This window comes from Myotis myotis, unplaced genomic scaffold (assembly GCF_014108235.1).
Source record: "Myotis myotis isolate mMyoMyo1 unplaced genomic scaffold, mMyoMyo1.p scaffold_m19_p_22, whole genome shotgun sequence".
NCBI lineage: Eukaryota > Metazoa > Chordata > Mammalia > Chiroptera > Vespertilionidae > Myotis > Myotis myotis.
Genome location: NW_023416327.1, coordinates 7260164 through 7284858, shown reverse-complemented (window position 1 = coordinate 7284858; position 24695 = coordinate 7260164). Strand labels below are relative to the sequence as shown.

The following is a 24695-nucleotide window of genomic DNA, read 5'->3' as shown; positions in this document are numbered from 1 at the left end:
GGGACCCCTCGGGAGATGTCCGACTGCTGGTTTAGGCTCAATCTTTGTGGGATCAGGCCTAAACCGGCAGTTGGACATCCCTCTCACAATCTGGGAGTGCTGGCTCCCAACTGCTCGTCTGCCTGCCTGCAAGCCTGATCACCTCCTAGCCACTCCCCTGCCAGCCTGATCAATGCCTAACTGCTCCCCTGCCGATCAGATAGCCTCCAACTGTCCTCTCCTGCCAGCACGATCACCACCAACTGCCCTCCCCTATTGGTCCGGTCACTCCCAACTGCCCTCCCTGCAGTCCCAGTCGCCTCCAACTGCCCTCCCCTGAAGGCCTGGTCCTGCCCAACTACCCTCCCCTGCTGGCCTGGTCACCCTTAACTGCTTTCCCTCCCCTGCAAGCCTGGTCACCCCCAACTGCCCTCCCCTGCTGGCCCAGTCACTCCCAGCTGAACCTCCCCTGCCAGCCTGGTTGCCCCCAACCACCCTCCCCTGCAGGCCTTGTCCCCCCCAACTGCCCTCCCTCCCCTGCAGGCCTGGTTGCCCCCAACTATCCTCCCCTGCAGGCCTGGTCCCCCCCAACTGCCCTCCCCTGCTGGCCTAATGGCCCACAACTGCCCTCCCCTGCTGACCATCTTGTGGCAGCCATCTTGTGATGACATGGGGGCGTCCATCTTGTGCGAGGGTATGACAATCATTTTGCATATTACCTCTTTATTATATAGGATTATTATTATTATTTTAATTGAGTATTTTGTTTTTTACTTTACTTCTTATACACTCATTACCTTTCTACCTCCTCTATACTGAATTGTGGCCATTCCCCCATTCATTCAATTCCTTTACCTTACCTTCTGGAAATAAGCTCTGCCTCTTCATATCAGCTTCTCTCCTTTTCTTCTGGGTGTTTGTTGTTTGCATTTTTTGGATTAGTTATTGGTTTTGTGGAGTTTTCTCCCCATATATGTATATAGTTTTCCTCTTCTTTTTCTTTTCTGTCTTATCGTTTTTCCTTTTCTCAATATCATTTTTATGCTCTTTCTCTCCCCTAATTCTCTTTTCTCTGGTGGTCACCTTTATTTGGGGTTATTGGTCTCATGAATACATTCATGTTTTGTTCCCTGTGTCATGTCTTGTCGAGTTGTATTTTGTGCCTTTCGGTCAATGCAGTAGAGAGTGAGCCACATAACCAGACACCTTGAGAGGAACAAAAATGGGGAGAAAAAGAAAAAGGCCCCATACGAAAGAAAAGGAGGAATCACTGGAAAAGGAAGTAAATGAAATTGAGGCAAGTTATTTGTCAGAGAAAGAATTCAGAGCAATGGTCATAAGGACGTTGAAAAGGATGGAAGACAAATTTATCAACATGTGTAAGAACCAAGAGGAAATGAAGAACCAGGAAGAAATGAAGAATGACATAGCTGCAATAAAGAACACAATAGAAAGCATCAACAGTAGACTAGAAGAAGCTGAGTATCACATCAGTGAGCTAGAAGACAAAGTAGGAAAAAATACCCAAGAAGAGCAGCAACTGGAAAAAAACCTGAAAAAACAGGAGGAGAGACTAAGGAAGCTTTGGGACAACGCAAAATGAAACAACATCTGCATAATAGGGGGGGTCAGAAGGAGAGGAAACCGAGCAAGGAATAGAAAACCAGTTTAAAGAAATGACAGAAAATTTCCCTGATGTTGGGAAGAAAAAACTCACACAAGACCAAGACGCTCACAGAGTACCAAACAAGATGAATCCCAAAATATCGACATCAAGACACATTATAATTAAATTGGCAAACAACAATGACAAAGTAAGAATCTTAAAGGCTGCTAGAGAGAGACAGAAAGTTACCTACAAGGGTTCTCCTATTACACTATCAACTGATTTCTCAACATAAACACATCAGGCCAGAAGGGAATGGAATGAAATATACAAAGTGATGCAAAGCAAGGGACTGAATCCAAAAATGCTATACCCAGCAAGGCTATCATTCAAAATTGAAGGTGAAATAAAGAGCTCCACAGACAAAAAAGGGCTGAGGGAGCCTATTACCACCAAACCAGCAATGCAAGAAATGCTAAAGAGTCTGCTATAAAAAGAAGAAATAGGAAGGGAAGAAGGAACACAGGCATAAGGATTAAAAATGGCAAAAAACAAGTACCTCTCAATATAACCTTAAATGTAAATGGATTAAATGCCCCAATCAAAAGACATAGGGTAGCTGAGTGGATAAAAAAACATGACCCATATATCTGCTGTCTAAAGGAAACCTACCTCAGAACAAGCAACTCAAACAGACTGATAATGGAGGGATGGAAAAAAATTTTTAGGTGAATGGAAATGAAAAAAATCTGGGGTAGCAATACTTATATCTGAAAAATTAGACCTCAAAGTGAAGGCCATAACAAGAGATAAGGAAGGCCACTACATAATACTAAAGGGAACAATTCAACAAGAGGATATAACTCTGGTAAACATACATGCACCCAATACAGGAGCACCCAAATACATAAAACAACTTCTGGAAGATATCAAGGGAGAGATAGATAACAATACAGTCATAGTAGGGGACTTTAATGCCCCACTAAATCACTGGATAAATCCTCTAAACAAAAAATAAGCAAAGAAACATAAATCCTAATGACTCACTAGATCAGATGGAATTAATTGACATCTTCAGAACATTTCACTCTAAAGCTACACAATATACATTCTTCTTAAGTCCACATGGGACATTTTTAAATATAAACCACGTATTGGGACACAGGCAAAGTCTCTTCAAATTCAAGAAGATAGAAATCATAACAAGCATCTTCTCAGATCAACAATGGCATAAAATTAGAAATCAACTACAATAAAAACAATGAAAAAATATCAACTACTTGGAGACTAAATAGCATGCTATTAAACAATGATTTGGTAACCAAAGAGATCAATGAAGAAGTAAAAAGCATCCTGGTAACAAATGACAATGAAAACACAACAATCCAAAATCTATGGGACACAGTGAAAGCAGTCTTGCCAGGGAAGTTCATAGCTCTACAGGCCTACCTATACAAAAACAAGAAAAATTGTAATAAATTATTTAACCCTAAAACTCAAAGAATTAGAAGGAGAGCAACAAGAAAAGCACAGAGTAAGCAGAAGGAAGGAAATAATAAAGCTCAAAGCAGAAAGAAATGACATAGAGACAAAACAAAAACCAATACAAAAGATTAATAAAACCAAGAGCTTGTCCTTTGAAAGGATAAACAAGATTGATGAACCTCTCGCCAGGCTCACCAAGAAGCAAAGAGAGAGGACCCAAATGAACAAAATTAGAAATGAAAGAGGTGAAGTAACAACCAATCCCCCAGAAATACAAAGGATTATGAAAAAATACTATGAACAACTCTACTCCAACAAACTGGACAACCTAAATGAAATGGACACATTCTTAGAAAAATACAAGCTTCCAAGACTCAATCAGGAAGAATCAAAAAAACCTAAATAGGTTGACAACTACTGAAGAAATTGAAGCAGTGATAAAAAATCTTCTAGCAAACAAAAGCCCTTGTCTGGACGGCTTTATAGCCGAGTTCTACCAAGCATTCAAAGAAGAAATAAAACCTATCTTTCTCAGACTATTCCAAAAAATTCAAGAGGAAAGCACACTTCCAAACTCGATCTATAAAGCCAGCAATACCCTAATCCCAAAACCAGATAAAGATACCCCAAAGAAAGAGAATTGCAGGCCAATATCCTTAATGAACATAGATGCTAAAATCCTCAACAAAATTCTAGCAAATCAGATCCAGTATTACATTAGAAAGATCATTCACCATGACCAAGTGGGGTTAATCATAGGGGTGCAAGGATGGTATAATATCTGCAAATCAATAAATGTGATACATCACAAAAACATATTGAGAGATAAAAATCACATAATCATATCAATCGATCCAGAAAAAGCATTTAAAAAATCCAATACCCTTTCCTGATAAAAACTCTCAGCAAAGTGGAAACAGAGGGATCAAAATTCAACATAATAAAGGCCATATATGAAAAACCTATAGCCAACGTCATACTCAATGGGCAAAAACTATACCCATTTCCCCTAAGAATAGGAACAAGATAGGGATGCCCACCTTCACCACTCCTGTTCGATATAGTACTGGAAGTGCTAGTCATAGCAATTAAACAAGAAGAAGAAATAAAAGGCTTCCAAATTGGAAAAGAAGAAGTAAACAGTCCTTATTCACAGATGACATGATACTGTACATAGAAAACCCCAAAAACTCCATAAAAAAACTATTAGACTTAATAAATGAATTAAGCAATGTAGCAGGATACAAAATTAACACCCAGAAATCTATGGCTTTTTCATAAGCAATAATGAACTTACAGAAAGAGAAAGTAAAAAAACAATCCAATTTATCATTGCACCAAAATAATTACGATACCTCGGAATAAACTTAACTAAGGAGGGAGGTAAAATACCTATACTCAGAAAACTACAGGACATTGAAAAAGAGATAGAGGAAGATATAAACAAATGGAAGAACATACTGTGTTCATGGATTAGTAGAATCAACATCATTAAAATGTCCATACTACCCAAAGCAATTTATAAATTCAATGCAATCCTCATTAAAATGCTAATAGCATATTTCACAGACCTAGAACAAACTCTCCAAAAATTCATCTGGAATAAAAAAAGATCCCGAATAGCCGCAGCAATCCTGAGAAATAAGAGCAAAGTTGTTGGGATCATAATACTAGATATCAAGCTATATTAAAAAACTATGGTTCTCAAAACTGCCTGGTACTGGCACAAGAACAGACACATAGATCAATGGAACAGAACAGAGAACCCAGAAGTCGACCCAAGCCATTATGCTCAATTAATATTTGACAAAGGAGGCAAGAGCATACAATGGAGACAAGACAGTCTCTTCAATAAATGGTGCTGGGAAATTTGGTCAGATACATGCAAAAAAATGAAACTAGACCACCAACTTACACCATACACAAAAACAAACTCAAAATGGTTAAAGGACTTAAGTGTAAGACTGGAAACCATAAAAATCTTAGAAGACTCCGTAGGCAGCAAAATATCAGACATATGTCATAGCAATATCTTTACCAATACAGCTACTAGGGCAATGGAAACTAAGGAGAAAATGAACAATGGGACTACATCAAAATAAAAAGCTTCTGCACGGCAAAAGAAACCATCAACGAAACAACAAGAAAGCCCACTGCATGGGAGAACATATTTGCCAATGTTCTCTCTGATAAGCGTTTAATCTCCAAAATTTACAGGGAACTCATACAACTTAACAAAAGGACAATAAACAATCCAATTTAAAAATGGGCAAAGGACCTAAATAGACACTTTTTGAAAAGGACATACAGAAGTCCAAGAAACATGAAAACATGCTCAAAGTCACTAATCATCTGAGAGATGCAAATCAAAAAGACAATAAGGTACCATCTTACACCTGTCAGAATGGCTATTATCAACAAATCAACAAATGACAAGTGCTGGCGAAGATGTGGAGAAAAAGGAACCCTTGTGCACTGCTGGTGGGAATGCAGACTGGTGCAGCCACTGTGGAGAACAGTATGGAGTTTTCTTCAAAAGTTAAAAATGGAACTTCCATTTGAACCAGTAATCCCACGTCTAGGAATATATCCCAAGAAAACAGAAAGGATATATGCACCCCTATGTCCATAGCAGCACAATTTACAATAGCTAAGATCTGGAAACAACCTAAGTGCCCATCAGCAGATGAGTGGATTAAAAAACTGTGGTACATCTACACAATGGAGTGCTACACCGCTATAAAATAGAAGGAACTTTTACCATTTGCAAGAGCATGGATGGAACTGGAGAGCATTATGCTAAATGAAATAAGCCAGTCAGAGAAAGATAACTAGCACATGATCTCACTCATATGTGGTATATAATGATCAACATAAACTGATGAACAAAAATAGTTCCAGAGACAAGGGGCAGGGGAAGGGGGTTGTTAGGGATCAACCAAAAGACTTGATGCATGCATATTAGCATAACCAATGGACACAGACACTGGGGAGGTGGGGGCTTGCCCTCGGGTGTGTGTGGGGGAATCAATGGGGAAAAAGGAGACATATGTAATACTTTAAACAATAAAAATAAATAAATAAATAAATAAATAAATAAATAAATAAATAAATAAATAATAAATATGGTGGTGGGACATTTGACTTTGGGTGATGAACACATACATATCTTGTAACATAGAAACCCACACCTGAAACCTATATGATCATATTAACCAGTGTCACCCCAATAAATTTAATAGAAAGGAAAATAAAGCGTATTGAAATTCCGAGTGTGACCTCATCATTTAGGCCAGACCAGGGACTGCCCATCAGTCTGTGACTTATTCTCGGGTCTGGGCGAAGGCTGATGCTTTCCCGTGTAATGTGGAGTGTTTCTCAGTGTCCATCCCCACTGCGTTCGCAGCACTTCTGCTGCGGTTGTTCCCCTGAGAATCTCCAGGGGTGAGTTCTTCAACTCCCTCCCAGTGAAGACCTTGTCCTAGATGTGCTGAGCGTATAGCTTCAAACGGGAGTAGCCAGCGCTCCTAGGGAGAACAGAGCCCGCAGGGCCTGCTGGTTCAGAGCCACTGCATCCTAGGATCCTCCAGAGTCCAACCCTGCGCGCATCCGGCCCTGCCCAGATGTGACTCCTGACTCCCAAGGTGGCCTCTTCCAAGAAGGGGACTGTGAGCCTGTCTGGGGCCTGGTGACCTGTCACCCAGGCTGGAGGGCTACAGATGTCACCTTTTGTGACAATCCTCAAAACTGTAGATTGCCCACTAGGAACAAAGCAGTCAAATGGCTGTTCTGGTGGCACCTTTAGAGCTCTATTTCCTCCACGAGAGCAAGAGGACAGTGGAGGGGGTGAGGAGTCATATGACCTAGAAAGAGAGGAAGCTCCACTCTCTCAAAGGAGTAAAAGTGGAGGCAAAAGCCCCCTTGGAGGCTTGGAACTCCTGCTGTTTATTATTTGTGGTCTCCCCGTGTGACTTTCCACACACATCTGCTTCCGTGGGGACAACAAGGCAGGCGCAGCCTAGCGGGAGATGCCTAGAGGACCCTGGACAGACACCCTGATAAACAAAGTCGGTGGCTCCCTGGTAACTGCACACGGAAGCAAAGGGAGCTGGGCAGCAAGCCTCCGTGTGGACCGGCTGGAGACCCAGGGCTCTGTCTCCATTTCTGAGCCTTCCCTAAATCCAACCTCTTCACCCTGGGCAAAGGCCGAGTAGGAGGCAGGCTTTGGGCTCTGGCTCTCATCTAGCCCACATTCTTCAAACCAGGAAGTGCTTAACTACTTGGCGAAGGCAGAATGTGATACTCCATGAAACAGTTTCACTTGGAAGGAGTGGGAGCATGTGCCCTGAGTGAGCTAGGTGGCTGCTCAGCTGTGTTCCTTCAGCAGGTGCAGAGACCGCGTGCCACAGCCCCGCAACCACTGCCCTCCCCGCAGGAAGCTAGAAGCCCTCTGCCCCGTGCCCGGTGAGCAGAGCCCACCTGGGAGGAGCGCGGGCCGCAGTCAGAGGGCCCGGGCTCAGGTGTTGTTCTGTGACCTTCCACAGTCAGGTCAACAACTCCCTGTTTTCTACTAGATCATTTTTTCGGTCCCATCAAGACTGATTGATGACATAGTCCTCAAAACCATGGCCCTCATAAACAACTCGCTTATACTCATACTCAGACTTGGGAAGTTCAATCGAATCCTCAAACTTAAACTCCTGTGAGAGGACGCAGGTGTGCCTCTCATTGGACCAAGTCCAAGTCTCAGAAGAGCCCAGCCACTGGCCTTCCCCAGTGTGAGGTGGACGCTACACCTTTCCCCAAAGCTGAGAAGTAACAGGCCCAAGACAGCTCCTTTTTATTATGAAGGCTTTCAGCATTCTCGCCAAACCCTCTCAGCTTCCTGAGCTCCGCTGCAGTCGCTCAGCTGGAGGCAGCCACCTCGGCCTGGGCTGTCCTGTCTGTGGCGGCTGCTGGCCCCACATTTGCCCTCGGAGGGAGGGGCCTGACCCCTGCGGCCAGCCACTGGATTTTCATTTCTTTCCCTACTACAGGTTCCAACTCTGCAGCAGAAGCATAACAATTAGCGCTCTGTTCTCCACACTAAGAAGCAGGGAGCAGTTGTCCAGCAGAAAGGCTGCTTAGAGAGGAGGGTGAGGCAGGGGTGACTGGAAAGACGGCCCCGGGATGCCAGCAGCAGCCAGCCAGGCGGCCATACTCACCCTCTGCCGCACTTGGTACATGTTGTGCGTCAGAAGGTCCCTCATGGACGCCACGTCTTCAGGGGAAAGCCTCTTGGTTCCCTGTGTCTGCTGGGCCCTGGGACCATTGGAGAAAGGCAGGCATTATTTTCCCATCTTGGCGAGGGAGACTGAAAGTATCATGGACTCGTGGGAGTTCCAGAAGCTTCTCAGCAGCCGTGAGAGGGCATCGCATGTCTTGACTCACACTTTGAAAATAGTTTCTTTCTATGCCTTTGAGCTTTTATGTTGAAAATATAACTCATTTTATTCCCTTCATATCTGCTACGATCAAACATGTGTGTAAAATACAAAGTCAATGATTGGAAAATAAAAATTTTAAAAATACTATAAAATGCAAACCGAATATTTTACTATTCAATTCAACAGCAATAAGACTCCCCAGTCAAGGCTGTTCTTGACCTGACCTGTGCTTGTTGTGGGTGTGAGCCACGCTTGTGGGCAGCGCTCTCCACACACCACCTTTCAGCAGCACTGAGCTAAGAGCTCTACCATGTTATGCGTGCCTTTATGAATACCTCTACCTTGGGATTGTTCCTTTAGGAATTTTATCTTCAGTTAAAAGACATTGTAAGAAACTAGTATCATATTTTACAAGGAGAATTGGAACGTTTTCATCATGAAAAAGCCAGCCCAGTTCTGAGACACTGGGACTCTGTGAGATTCTTGAAACAGTTGACTGCTCACTGCCTCCGCACAGACCAGGTCCCCACAGTTTCCTTCATCCTGAGTCCCCCCGGCCACCGCCCTGAGGGCTCAAAAACCAAGTCATGCTCAGGTCAGCCTCAGTGCACAATTGTCCTCTGAGGGTTTCCAAGTCATGACATCACATTGAGAAGTGTATCTGATTTCAGGCATTTGAATTTAGGGGAGGTAATTTCTATTACTATTGCACGAGTAATGTATGTTCACTGCAGAACATAAGAACTAAAAAGAGAGCACTAAAGGAATTAAACCCCTCTGCTAATACTATTTCCTCCTGTTTTAATACTATTACCTTAACACTTGGTATAAACCCTTACAGAGTTTTGACTTCTTTTTTCCCTCTCTGGCTGCAGCTCTTCTGAATGTGCTAACAGCTGCTTGTAAAGCAAGTCTTAGGGTAATTGGTCACAGAGGTGAGTAGTTACTAGTTTCCAAACAGGCCACTTTTAAACAATTTTCCCAAGCATTGGTAGCTACCTATATATATAAAAGCCTAAGTGACCGTTTGACCGGCAGCTATGACGAATACTGACTACCAAGGGGCAGACGCTCAAGCACAGGCATGGAAACATGAAACAGACTGATAAATCTCAGAGGGAAAGGGGTAGGGGGAGGGCAGGAAAAGATTATCCAAAGATCTACTAGAGGCCCGGTGCACGAATTCTTGCACAGGTGGGGTCCCTCGGCCTGGCTTGCAGGGACCGGGCCGAAACTGGCAGTCTGACATCCCCCAAGGGGTCCTGGATTGTAAGAGGGCTCAGGCCAGGCCAAGGGACCCCATTCGTGCACCGGACCTCTAGCATAGCCATAAATAGCAAGGACGTCCTATAAGTAATTTTCAATTGGTAAGGGTGTTAAAGATGTGACTACTGGCCATCACAGTATGCCAGGGTGTCCTGAGCAATGCTGTCTGCACATTAATTATTGCTCTTTCTAGAGTATTGCTGAACCAGAGTCTCCATAGCTTAGCACTACAACTGTCAACACTATTGATATGCAGTTACCACCCTTGGTAAACTGAACATTATCATAAAGACATTTCAACTTAACTGTTTAAATGTCCTTCAAATAAAATTTATTCTGATTTACATACACCCACACATTCCAACAATCTCAACACATTCTTGTATTATGGTGGAAGTAATCTATTGCTAAGCAGAAAAAACAGCTAATCAAACGGTTCCATTTTCTGTGTATGCATCATAAAACAACCAAAGAGATAGAGTGGATCTAACTTGGCACACTCCTTGGTTTATAACTGACCACGTTAGGAGGCGCCAAGCGTAATTAAAAGTGAGTTCAGGCTGCCGCTGGGTGTGTGGTACAGGCCCCAGGCCATCCGCTCCCACTCCTCTCATTCATCCGCACAAAGCTGCAGCCACAAAGCTGTACCGACGAGCTGCTAACTTGGGCCGGTGACACCGGGAGTTTTCCACATGCCACTCGATTAGCAGAATCACCCCTGAAATACTAACATCACAAGTACAGGAGAGACACAATACTTAGAAAAAGGAAACGTTAATCATTTCTTGGTCAAAAAAAAAAAAGTTATAAACTGAAATATCTTTGTCATTTGAACCTTCACTCATTATCCATAAAAGAATTCTCTGTCACCTTAAACAAAGGTTCTATGGAAATTCCATGGCTATTAAAATCAAATGGGCTTTGACTGGTTTTGCTTGGTGGATAGAGCATCGGCCTGCGGACTGAAGGGTCCTGGGTTTGATTCTTGTCAAGGGCATGTACCTTGGTTGCAGGCTTGGTCCTGGCCCTGGTCAGGGCATGTGCGGGAGGCAACCATTCCATGTCTCTCTCTCTCTCTCTCTCTCTCTCTCTCTCTCTCTCTCTCTCTCTCTTTCATCAATGTCTCTCTCTCCTCTTCCCTTCCACTCTCTCTAAAAATAAAAAATATCCTTGGGTGAGGATTAACAAACAAAAATTGAATGGGAAAGTATGAACCTAAATGTATTCAAACAAAAGGTTGATATTTCTCCTAACTTTTTAAAATGCTAGAATAATGTAAAAAGAGGCTTCAATTCCAAGTAATATAGATATAAAATCTGGTAGATGTTATATTCATGCCATAATATTAATTCCCCCCAAATAAAATAGTATACCCTGGTTCATTTAGAAGAATCCATCCCCTTAATAGCTTTATGCACAAAATCCCTGGGAAATATGATAAGATGCTAAAGGCCATGCTCACTGAGTGAACAATGTGCCCAACAGTGTGTGAGCGTGGCTGCCCCATGTCTGTTTCTCCATTACACTATCGGAGTGACCTTTAGGGAGGTCCCCAAGACAGCCAGCATTTAGAAGGAGTGGAGAGTGGCGGAGCAGGCCTGACTCCCCCGCAAGGCTCCACTATAGAATGGAAATGGCATTGGGTCTTCATTCCAGAGTCTTTGGCATAAGAATGCACAAAGCTAAACTTATGCCTGTCAACATGTGATCAAATAAAAAGCATTTAAACTACAATAATTTTGTACTTTTTATAAATGACATTAAAATTATTTGTAAATTTTAAAATATAATATTTTTAAGTTGTAGCATTGTAGTTTGCTATGCCTATAAATTTATAAATATTTCAATAGCTCTAAAATATTAACCAAATAATTTTTAAAGCTTCCACAGTTTTAATCAATTTGAACCTCTATCCTCTGGTATTTCTAAGAGCTTACTACTCGCTGGTAAGATGAGATGTCTCACATTAAAATAATAATTCAAGGACATGCTCTACCTATTCCATAGGATTGTTTTGAGGTTCATGCAAAACCAGAGAAAGCCCTGGAACCAACAGCAGTGCAGCGTGCTGTGGACATCTTCGGTGGGAGGTGCCCCGGAAGCCACAGTTTGCAAATCTAAGCCTTTTGTGGAACAATCGCTTAACTTCTAAAAAAAATACATGTGCATTTTGCTGTTTTCATTTTATGCAGAATAATAAAAAGTGAGCTGAACACACATTTCTTTTTCCTATTATTGTGTGAAGGTTTGTTTATTAAGAAATTAGCTGCTTTGATCTTTGGAGCGGAATTCCTTTTTGCTTGATGTCTGGCATATTTCTGATGAGATCAAATAAATATAACTTCACTGCTAAACTTGAATTAAATATAAGTTTAAAAAGCCTCTCCACTGTTTGGGCAATAGATGGGAGCACTTGTCTCTCACCTAGAAGGTTTTCTTACCAATCTTGAGTCAAGGTTTTAAACCTGTCCGGAAAAAATCATAACCTCAAGAAGTCCCCCTGCCCCCCCCCCCCTCCCCGGCCCCCCAATATAGCTGGCTTAGAATTCCTTCAGGCCAGAAGTAGGGGCAACTGTTTCTGCCAGAGCCATGTAATATGGAGATTCAGGTTAAGTTTTAGCTCAAGGTAGGCTGATTGTCACTGAGATAAGCATTCCTAGACCAAGTGCTCACCTAACTGGTAAGCCAACCACAGGAGGAAGTCCCCAGGCCTAACCTGCCAGAGCCAGCCCAGCCTCCCGCTGTGCCCTGGGTTAGCGCTCATCCTCCAGTGAGCAGGTCAGAGCGCCCAGGTGGCTGTACCTCTGTCCTCGCATATCCCAGGCTTTGGGATGATGAGTGTGTGACCTTTGACTTTATTAATATCACCTTCTGTATTAATGTCATGACCCAGCTCCTTGAGGGCAGGACTGCATCTGCTTTTACATAACAGGTGCCTGAGGAACAGGATTGGGCCCAAAGTGAGGCCCAGCCCGGGGGACACTGGCCTCTGGTAAGAGGGTGCCCCTCCCTACACCTGCCTCCACACCGCAGGTCAGCAATCAAGCTAATGGGATTTGAATGCAGTTCATTAGGAAATAAAGGTCAATGCAAAGAACCCCTGATGAATGAAGTATCAACCTCTTAAATAAGGACAGGATCGCTATTACTCAATGTTCTTTCTGCTTCAGGCTCTCACCAGGCTCAGCACGCTGCCAATGCACACATTTGCTAGCCCTTCCTCAGTGAGCTTCCCCAGTTTCCTCGAAGCCATGCGATGGGCAGCACTGACACAGACTGAGCAACCTCAAAACAGTCGGCTGACAAATGGGCAGGCAGCTTCCTGCTGACCTGGAGCTCACACAAGGCCATGGAAGCGAGGCGAGGGGCTGCCCACTCACTAGGGGTGAGAAATAACACTCAGACGTTGGTGACAAACTGATTAACATCTATTCTTAGCTCTTTTCTCAACGTGAGGACATTAGTGAAGCTCATGATCAAGTGTCCTTACCAACTGAGTAGATCAGGTGGAGGGGCTGGGGTTCCTCACCCGAAATAGACGTTCTGATTAATTTGCTCAAACCAGAAGGCATTTCGTAGAAGAAAACTGGGCATCTGGGGGTGGTGGTGAATTAATTCTTGTGATATTGAAGGGGCTCTTGTTAAACGTTAGAGAGTTAAAACAGCTTTAAAAAATATTGAATCCAGCTGGCATGGCTCAGTGGTTGAGCATCAACCTATGAACCAGGAGGCTGTAGTTCAATTCCCAGTCAGGGCACATGCCCGGGTTGTGGGCTCGATCCCCAGGGTGGGGCATGCAGGAGGCAGCCAATCAATGATTGTCTCTCATCACTGATGTGTCTATCTCTTCCCCCCTCTCCCTTCCTCTCTGATATCAATAAAAGTATATAAAAAATATATTGAGCCAGCTCCTAGGATAATTGGTTTCCTGATGCTCCAATAGAAGCACCATGCTTCCAAGGGAATCTTCTTATAATGCTGGGCTTATGTAGGTCTTGCCCCTCCACACACACTGCCTCTCCACCAACTAACTCCCTACGGCCCTGGTCCACAGGAAACCTGCCCCTCCCAATCCTACTCCAAGCTAGTCTCACACAGACTCCAGGCAAATTTCACAATCTCACACGGATTTTTTTATTTTTATTTTTTTGCCTTAGACACAATGGTAAACACAGCTTTCTTTTAAAATAGTCCCCAACCATCACGCCTCTTGCTAGCCCCACTCATCCCCAAATCCAAGTTAGTGCCTCAGAATGCTGACTTCATACAAGAGAGGAAGGAAAATGACTGTGGGAGGAATGCAATGGCAGGATTAGCAGAATCAAGTGAATAGGGGTCAGAGACTAGAGACTTCTAATTAGAAAGAGAAAGCTTTGTAAAATATGCTAGAATTCTAAAAATTCACTTGCTTCTCCCTTCCAAGGAAGGCAACTTTTGCTTGAAGGTAGTTCCAAGAATTAGGTGAAACAGGTTGATCATGGCCAAGCCACAAAATGGCAAGATGGTCTGTTTTTCACAATCCTCCCTCATACGTGTACCTTTCCCCACCCGGGATTACCCATAAGCAAAGCAACGAGGCATGCCCCTGGGAGCCCTGACACTGAAAGTCCCCATCAGTGTTGCCGGAGGGGAGGGGGCGGGGGCGGGTGAAAAAGGTGAAGGATTAAAAAGTACAAATTGGTAGTAGCTGCATAGTCACAGGGCTGTGAAGTACAACACAGGGAATGCAGTCAACAATATGATAATATCTACGCATGGTGTCGGGGCACTGGAAATATCAGGGGCCACTTTGTAAAGTATATGATTGTCTAACCACTATGCTGTGCACCTGAAACTCATACCCATAATATTTAAAGTAAACTGTAATTGAAAAACATTTTACACACGAAAAACTAATCTAGACCAGAGCGCAGCTGGCACTTACTGGTGGGGCCTGGAGAAGGCTGTGGCGCTCAGGGCCCCGGTCTCCGCCATCTCAAGGACTTGCTTCATTTCCAGCTTCTTGTACAAGGAAACGATGCTGGACCTCGGCAGGTTCTTTCTGATTAGGATTTTCCGTAAATATTTGTGATCAAACTTCTTAAACCTGAAAATGAAAGCCAACCTTTGGAAATGTGTACTTTCTGTGCATGTTGTGTAACGATGTATTTTTCTTAAAACAAACTACTACTTAACTTCAGTCTGAGAAACACCAGGACAGTGCCTGGAAGTCATAGCCGATGAACACATTTAAAAAAATTATAATCATAGAATTAATGCATTTTTTTAAAACAATAAAGGAAGAATCAACAAAACAAAAGGAAGGGACAAGCCCGGACAAAAAGGGTATGTAAGCGGGAGCAGGGAGGCCAGCCTAGCTCAGCTCCAATTGTAAGAGCAAGAATGAGGGGTTGAGGCTTTTGAACCAGTGTTTCACTCTAATAGCTTAACAGTGGCAGCTGTACTGACAGTAATACCGGCCTCTCCCACCCACAGGTCAGTTTCCATGGCTTGTGGCAGCAGTGGTTTTGCCCATTATGCTGAAGGTCACTTTCAGTCCTGCCGACTGAGGGGGAGGGGAGGGGCGGGGAGAACCTACACACCCGGCAGGAGGAGAACCTGCTCTGTCGCTCCTGGTGGACGACTGTCATAGTGAACCCCTCGCAGGCTCATCAGACCGACCTGCACATGTGTGTTGATTTGCGGAGCTGGCATTTGTTCGGAGTAGGAATGCTTGACACTTCCCATCACTTTATACTCAGAAGGCACTGGTTGGCCTGCTCCACCTGCTGCCATTCCCTGTGCCGGCTGCCACGTGGCTTCCTGGAGGCACCCCAGGGCCTTTCCTCCATGCCCTCCGCCACCTCCTGGACACCAGCTTCCCTTCCATGGGGTCCCCCCGCCCTTCTCTTTCTTTCCTGCCACATGGAGATGGCTTCCCCGCTTCGTCCTCTGCGGTGACCTCGCCCACGCCCATGGCTTTGGTTACCAAACACTCTGACGACTCACAACCTTTACCTCTAGCCCCAATTTTCCTCTTAAACCTGAGACTATATTCCAAAATGGGTGTCGAAATGCATTTGAGACATCTTACACAGATCCTATTATTTAATTCTAAACATTGCTCCCTGACATTGTTATCTCCCTACACTCCCGACCTGGACATCTGAGAGTCATTCTATTTCCCCTGCTTCTTTTACAGCCGGGCTCCCAGGCCCTTTGTCTTCTGGTCCCTTCCTCTAGATTCCTTCTAGCTTTGTTCTCAGCTTCAGTGTAACCCTTGGAGGTTCCTATGCCATCAACATCCTTTCTAGAGAGTGAAACCCTGTCTCCTTACTTGTCTCGCACTTGGTAGTGGCTCCATTGCCCACACACATCTTCAATTCCCGCCTTCAAGTGATCCATCAGCTGCCAAACCAAATGCAAGAAAATGATTGGTGGTGAAAGATTAACGCTAAAAGAGACACAGGGCATGCTGGTGCACCCTGGGCACAAAGGAGGCCATAATTTCTTGGAGCTCAGCCTCTTCTCTCACTCTGTTCATGCCACTGTAACATGTCATTCTTTTCATAGTGATTTAACGCCATTTCATGATTGAAAGACTCTGCAGAAAAAAGTTCATTAATAATGCATATAGAGGAGAGAACCCTGATACCCAAAGACCGAAGGTGGAGCCAGCATAGAGACTGATAAGAGGGGCAGAGACTTGACCCACAGAGGGGAACTGAAGTCCCAGAGAGATATCTCAGCCGGTGGTGGAGGGGGGGGAGGTGCCACTGAGAATTCTGGGATCTAATCCCAGAGCTGGGCTCCCCAGCAGAGAGCACCAAACTGAGGAAGGTATCCACATAACATCAAGCTGTGAAAAGTAGTGGGATGCTGTCTGCAAGGGAGTGGCAGCTGAAAGTTCAGGCACCCTCTTAAAGGGCCAAGGCACAAACATTTCCTGTGGAGCCACCCATCTTGTGCTCTGGCAGAGGGAGGGTGAAGTGGACTGGAGCTGTGAGAACAGAAGCCAGCACTGGGGACTCAGGGGACAGTGCTCAGAAGGCAGACACCCCAAGTCTCCTCGGCTCAGTCATTCCCTCACACAACCACATAGACATCTGCCTTGCCTGGGGGGATAGACATCTGCCTTGCCTGGGGGAAAGACAGTGGACACACCCTATTGGAAAACACCTTGCCCTGAGGCCGCTTAAGAGATTAAAAGTAACAATTCGAAGGAGTAACAGCTGCTTGTGTAGCCCACCCCCATCCAAGGAACAGCAGCCTCCTGATCACCACACCCTCTGTCTGAGGAACAGAAGCTGTGTGTGAAGCCTCCCCTACCAGCCAGAGGAGCCACCACAACTGTGAACAGCACCCACCAGAGGAGCTGCTACCAACTGAGGAGCAGCTGCTACCACAACTGCCTGAGGAGCAACCACAGCCCAAGGAGCCACTGCCACCCAAGGAGCAGCCACTGAAAGACTCAACATCTAGATATGGTGGTACAATCAAACATGGGTAGACAAAGAAACCCCCAAAGGAAAGAAAAGGAGGACTCACCAGAAAAGCAGCTAAGTGATAGAGAGGCATGCAACATGACAGAAAAAGAATTCAGAATAAGGGTCCTAGCGTGCATAAACTAGATGGAGGAAAAAATCAACAACTTATGCAAGAATCAAGAAGAAACAGATGAAAAAAATCAAAAAATTATGTAAGAACCAAGAAGAAATGAAGAGCTGCCAGGAGCCGGTCCATCCTTGCTGTTTCAAGGGACCTGGCATATATGGCATACTGTTCTTAATATGTTTGCTCACCTTCTTGGCACTATGTGTTTTAACCAAGTTCACCTCTCTGAGAAAGGTTGTTTCCCCAGGTAGGGATTTTCCCCTGAAGTTAGGGAGGGAATAAAACCCCTTAACTAAGTGCCAGGCGGGTAATTAATCACTTTAACTACGAACAATCATGCTTAAGCTACATAATCTTTACTCCCTGGAATGGAGATAAGAAACACCCTAACCTTTGGAATAGAGATTGATAGGATTGGAATCAACTGGTATAAATACAGATGTAACAAGACAACAGGATACAGAACCTAGATACAGAACCTAGACACAGAATCTACACAGAACCTAGAGACAGAAGAACTTCGTTGGAGAGAACATGACAAAAGATCCTGGACAGAACCTAGACTCAGAAACTGGCCACAGAACCTAGATAGAGAACCTAGTGAGAGAACATGGCAAAAGATCCTGGACAGAAACCGGCCACAGAACCTAGAGACAGAACCTAGCGAGAGAACCTGGCTGAAGAACCTAGAGACAGAACCTGGCTACAGAACCTGGATAGAACATGGCAAGAGAACCTGACTAGAACCTGGTGACTGAACCTGGCTGGAGAACCTGGACAGAACCTGGCTGGAGAACCTAGCGAGGGAACATGGCTACAGAACCTGGCTGGAGAACCTGGAGAACCTGACTGGAGAACCTAGCAAGAGGACATGGACACAGAACTTGGCTGGAGATCCTAACCAGAACTTGGCTAGAGATCCTGGCTAGGCTGCTGATCAACTGAATGCTGTCTCCGTGTCATTCCTTCTTCGCCGACTCCGTCCACACCTTTGGGGACCCCTGGACCTGCTGGGGTTGGACTCCAGCAAAGAGCGATATAGCAGCAAAAAAAAAAAAAAAAAAAAAAAAACACCATTGAAAGTTTCAACAATAGACTAGGAGAAACGGAGGACCGAATTAGTGAATTAGAAGACAGGGAAACAAAACACACCCAAATTGAACAGCAATTGGAGAAAAAAATTAAAAGGCAGGAGGAGAACCTAAGGGAGCTATGGGACAACATGAAATGAAACAACATACAAATAATAGGGGTGCCAGAACAACAGAAAGAGGGACAGGGTTAGAAAACCTATTTGAAGAAATAATATCAGAAAACTTACCAGAGGTGGGGAAGAAAAATATCACACAAGCACAGAGTCCCAAACAAGGTGAACCCAAAAAGACCCACACCAAGACACATCATAATTAGCATGGTAAATGTTCAGGACAAAGAGAGAATCTTAAAGGCTGCAAGAGAGAGACGGAAAGTTACATTCAAGGGATCTCCCATTAGATTATCAAATGATTTCCCAACAGAAACACACCAGGCCAGAAAAGAATGGACAGAAATTTACAAAGTGATGCAAAGCAAAGGACTGAATCCAAGAATACTCTATCCAGCAAGGCTATCATTCAAAATTGAAGGGAAAATAAGAAGCTTCACAGACAAAAAAAGGCTAAGGGTGTTTATCACCATCAAGCCAGCAATGCAAGAAATGCTAAAGGGACTGGTGTAAAAAGAAGAAACAAAAAGCTCAGAAAGAAAAAAGCCACACAAAAAAAGAAATGGTTACAAACAAGTACCTTTCAATAATAACTTTAAACGTAAACGGACTAAATGCTCCAACCAAAAGACATCGAGTGGCTGAATGGATAAAAAAACATGACCCATACATTTGCTGTCTACAAGAGACCCACCTCAGAAGAAGGGACTCACGCAGACTGAAAGTGAAGGGATGGAAAAATATCTTTCAGGCAAATGGAAATGAAAAAAAAGCTGGGGTAGCAATACTTATATTGGACAAAGTGAAGGCCATAACAAGAGATAAGGAAGGCCACTTCATAATACTAAAGGGATCAATACAACAAGAAGATATAACCCTGATAAACATATATGCACACAATGCAGGAGCACCTAAATACATAAAAAAAACTCCTGGAAGATATCAAGGGAGAGATCGACAACAATACAATCATAGTAGGGGACTTTAATACACCACTGACATCACTGAATAAATCCTCTAGACAAACAATCAGCAAAGAAACAGCAATCCTAAATGACTCACTAGATCAGATGGAATTAATTGACATCTTCAGAACACTTCACCCCAAAGCCATGGAATATACATTCTTCTCAAGGGCTCATGGGACATATTAAAAAAATAGACCACATATTGGGTCACAGACAAAGTCTCCCCAAATTCAAGAAGATTGAAATCATACCAAGCATCTTCTCAGACCACGATGGCATAATATTAGAAATAAACTACAATAAAAACAACCCAAAATACTCAAACACTTGGAAGCTGAATAGCATGTTATTAAATAACTAGAGGCCCGGTGCACAAAAATTTGTGCACTGGTGGGGGCGGGGGGATGTCCCTCAGCCCCACTTGTGCCCTCTCACTGTCGGGGACCCCTCGGGAGATAACGACCTGCTGGCTTAGGCCCACTCCCAGATGGCAGAGGGCAGGCCCAATCCCTAGGTGCCTGCCCCGCATGCCCTGGTCGGGCTCAGAGCAGGGCCAATTGGGGAGTTAGGGCACCACCCCTTGTCATGCACAGAGCAGGGCGGATCGAGAGGTTGCTATGTCACCGTCAGTCACACTCAGGGTAGGGCTGATTGGGGGGTTGGGGCACCGCCTCCTGTCACACTCAAGGCAGGGTCGATGGGGAGGTTGTGGCGCCACTCCCTGTCATGCACAGAGCAGGGCAGATCAGGGGGTTGGGGAGCTCCCCTGTCATGCACAGAGCAGGGCCGATCAGGAGGTTGGGGAGCTCCCCCCTGTCATGCACAGAGTAGGGCTGGTAGGGGAGTTGGGGTGCTGCCCCCTGTCACCCACAGAGCAGGGCCGATCAGGGGGTTGGGGCACTCCCCCCTGTCACACTCAGGGCAGGGCCAATGGGGAATTGCGGCTCCACCCCATCACACACAGAGCAGGGCCCATGGGGGGAGTTAGGGCGCCACACCCTGTCACACACAGAGCAGGGCTGATTAGGGGGTTGGGGAGCTCCCCGCTATGAGGCACAGAGCAGGGCCGATTAGGGGGTTGGGGTGCCTTCCCCTGTCATGAACAGAGCAGGGCAAATAGGGAGATTGTGGCCCCGCCTCCTGTCATACACAGGGCTGCAGAGTGATCAGGGGGTTTGGGTGCTGCCCCCTGTCACACTGCTCCAGGGGCCAGGAGGCCTTGCGGCTCCACTGATCCCTGTGCTGGGAAGCATATTGCCCTTTTACTATATAGGATAGAGGCCTGGTTTACAGGTGGGGGCCAGCTGGTTTGCCCTGAAGGGTGTCCCGGATCAGGGTGGGGGTCCTGCTTGGGTGCCTGGCCAGCCTGGATGAGGGGATGATGGCTGTTTGCAGCTGGTCTCACCCCCTTCAGGGTGGGGGTTCCCACTGGGGTGCCTGGCCAGTCTGGGTGAGGGGCTGAGGGCCATTTTCAGGCTACCTAGGAATAAACTTAACTAAGGAGGTAAAAGACCTCTACTCAGAAAACTACAGGACATTGAAAAAAGAGATAGAGGAAGACATAAACAGATGGAAGAACATACCGTGTTCATGGATTGGTAGAATCAACATCATTAAAATGTCCATACTACCCAAAACAATCTATAAATTCAACGCACTTCCCATTAAAATACCAACGGCATACTTCACAGATCTAGAACGAACTCTCCAAAAATTCATCTGGAATAAAAAAGACCCCGAATAGCTGCAGCGATCCTGAGAAAGAACAAAGTAGGTGGGATCTCAATACCAGATATCAAGCTGTATTACAAAGCCACTGTTCTCAAAACTGCTTGGTATTGGCACAAGAACAGACATATAGATCAATGAATAGAATAGAGAGCCCAGAAATCGGTCAGAACCAATATGCTCAATTAACATTTGACAAAGGAGGCAAGAACATACAATGGAGCCAAGATAGTCTCTTTAATAAATGGTGTTGGGAAAATTGGACGGATACATGCAAGAAAATGAAACTAGACCACCAACTTACACCATACACAAAAATAAACTCAAAATGGATAGAGGACTTAAATGTACGACAGGAAACCATAAAAATTCTAGAAGAATCCAAAGGCAACAAAATCTCAGACATATGTCGAAGCAATTTCTTCACCGATGCAGCTCCTAGGGCACTTGAAACTAAAGAGAAAATGAACAAATGGGACTACAACAAAATAAAAAGCTTCTGCACAGCAAAAGAAACCATCAACAAAACAACAAGAAAGCCCCCTGCGTGGGAAAACATGTTTGCCAATGTCATATCTGATAAGGGCCTAATCTCCAAAATTTATAGGGAACTCATACAACTTAACAAAAGGAAGATAAACAATCCAATCAAAAAATGGGCAAAGGACCTAAATAGACACCTTTCAAAAGAGGACATTCAGAAAGCCAAGAGACATATGAAAACTTGCTCTAAGTCACTAATCATCCGAGAGATGCTAATCAAAAAAACAATGAGGTACCATCTCACACCTGTCAGACTGGCTATCATCAACAAATGACAAGTGCTGGAGAGGATGTGGAGAAAAAGGAACACTCGTGCACTGCTGGTGGGAATGCAGACTGGTGCAGTCACTATGGAAGACAGTATGGAGTTTCCTCAAAAAACTAAATATGGAACTCCCATTTGACCCTTTGATCCCACTTCTAGGAATATATCCCAAGAAACCAGAAACACCAATCAGAAAGGATATATGCACCCATATGTTCATAGCAGCACAATTCACCATAGCTAAGATCTGGAAACAGCCTAAGTGCCCATCTGTAGATGAATGGATTAGAAAACTGTGGTACATCTACACGATGGAATACTATGCTGCTGTAAAAAAGAAGGAACTCTTACCATTTGCAACAGCATGGATGGAGCTGGAGAGCATTATACTAAGTGAAATAAGCCAGTCAATGAAGGAAAAACACCAGATGATCTCACTCACTCATGGATAATAAAGATCATTATAAACTATGAACAAAAATAGATACAGAGGCAGAGCTGCCTCGAACAGAGTGTCGAACTACAGCGGGAAAGCTGGGGAGGGTTGAGGGGCGGGAGGGGTTGGGGTAAGAGATCAACCGAAGGACTTGTATGCATGCATATAAGCATAACCAATGGACATAAGACAGGGGAGTTTGGGGGATTGTTAACGGTGGGAAAAAAAGGAGACATATGTAATACTCTTTGTAATACTTTAAACAATAAAACAATTAAAAAATAAAATTAAAAAAATAATGCATATAATTTGCAATGAAAACAGGTTACTTGCCATTTCCTTTGCATCATATTTTTCCAGGATGATCTAGGAAATATCTCATTATTGAAATCACATGGACATAAAGCCTAGTAAATAATTACTTTTAATTTCATTTCAAAGAAAAGATAATGATATTTTCCAATTTATACAGTTTCTAAAATATAATACTGCAAATATTTATTATAATAGCATATAACAATAAAATTTACCTATGTCCCTATTCTTTTATCTGACATTTTGTCTCAGTATTTACATTTCATCATCCAATCCAGTTATACTACATTTGATTTATAAAAATTGTTCATAGGAATTTAGGGAAAAAAGGATAATCTCTTAGAAACTTATAAATTATTCTTGATATAATTTAAATTTGTGATCATTAAGGCTTATACTAGCTTCTAATTTTTTTGCAAAATAGATTAAAATATTAAATTAATTCTGAAATATTTAATGATGGATATTTTATTAATAATTATAACATTTTTGAGAAACATAAATAAGAAAGAAATATCCAATTTCTATTGTTTTAACTATATAATCTCCAATTTCTCAAAATAATGAGCAGAGGGGATAAAGATAGAAACAAAAATTTTTAATTAGGTTAAAGCATTACTTATTTTAAAATACTCCTTATCCTCATCTACTGAATATTTTTTAATGACTTTGAAAATTTTTGATTTGGGTTTTCTGAAATTTAATTGCTTTATTTCCTCAAGTGACTTTGGCCGTGAAATTCAGGGCTGATTTGGAATGATTTCAGCAGTTTCTCCAGCTTTAGCATCGTGAATTCACAAGGATGAAAGAAACCTAAAAATTACCTGAGTCAATCATCCCCTCAGAGCTCCGACCTCCTGTACAATATCTATGCCACATGTTCCCAACCATTTAAGCTTTGGGTGTGCTACGTAAGAAACAAGTCGGAGTGTTCTTTATTAACTGAGCCGAAGTCTCTTTCCCTATATCTTCCGTATATTCGTTCTCATTTTTATTCCCTGGAGCCACATAGAATGACATCCCTTCAGGATTGCATAGAACTTCAATAAAATAAAGAGGTAGGAGCCATGTTCAACTTCACTCTCCTCTCTGTCAGATGTGGATCCTTTCACTGAACTCCACCACGGCGCCATCTGCTGAGGTAGTGGCAGCCTTCACCCCTTTCTAACCAAACGTAAGGAAGAGCAGGGGACCAGGTCCACTGGAACAAGGACTTCAGAGCCACGTAGGACAACTCTCCACATTAGCCACAGCGATGGTTTTCTGACGTCAGGTTATCTAGGCAAGTCCCCAGTCATTAACACCCATCTAGATATTGCAGTGAAGGCAATCTGCAGATATGATTAAAGTCCAGAACCAGCTACTCTAAGTAAAAGAGACGACTCTAGAGAATGTGCACGGGCCTGGTTTGATCAGGTGGAAGGCCTGAAGAGCAGAGCTGAGGTTGCCACCTGAGCACAGAAGCTACAGCGCATGCCCAGTGTAATCATGGGAGACTTTACTGTGGAAGAGGAAGGCAGAAGCGTCAGTATGGGAGTGACAAGCAGTTTCCCAGCTTTAGAACTTGATGAGCTATTTATAGATTTTGGACATGCCTAGCCAGTCCCCACAGTAGACAAGCCAATTCCTTGTAACAAAGGTCTTAACATGTATCTCCTAGTGGTTCTGCTTTTCTCCTCAGAAACACTGCCAGCTTGGACCAGAAAGGAGAGAGGGAAGACAAAATAAAGAAGGCTTTGAGATCCCCGAAACTCTACAGGCAAGAAACAGGCTGATCAAATTAATGAGCTCCAAACAGGCCACCTTGGATGTAAAAAGGAGTATGACTCAGAGGGTGGAGTTTAAAACCAAGAAGGTGGAACAAAGAATTACAGAAGATTG

The 24695-nt window shown here is 43.8% G+C and overlaps 1 protein-coding gene across 1 annotated transcript in view; it reads right to left on the bottom strand.

The window, feature by feature from the left end:
• Positions 1-24695, bottom strand: part of SLC9A4 (solute carrier family 9 member A4) — a 78010-nt gene that overhangs the window by 22936 nt on the left and 30379 nt on the right. Inside the window, exons 7-9 of the mRNA XM_036355534.1 lie at positions 16079-16149; positions 14687-14848; positions 8275-8371 (exon numbers count right to left, since the gene is read on the bottom strand). Coding sequence (XP_036211427.1) covers positions 8275-8371; positions 14687-14848; positions 16079-16149 — 330 coding nt within the window. The remainder of the gene's footprint in view (positions 1-8274; positions 8372-14686; positions 14849-16078; positions 16150-24695) is intronic.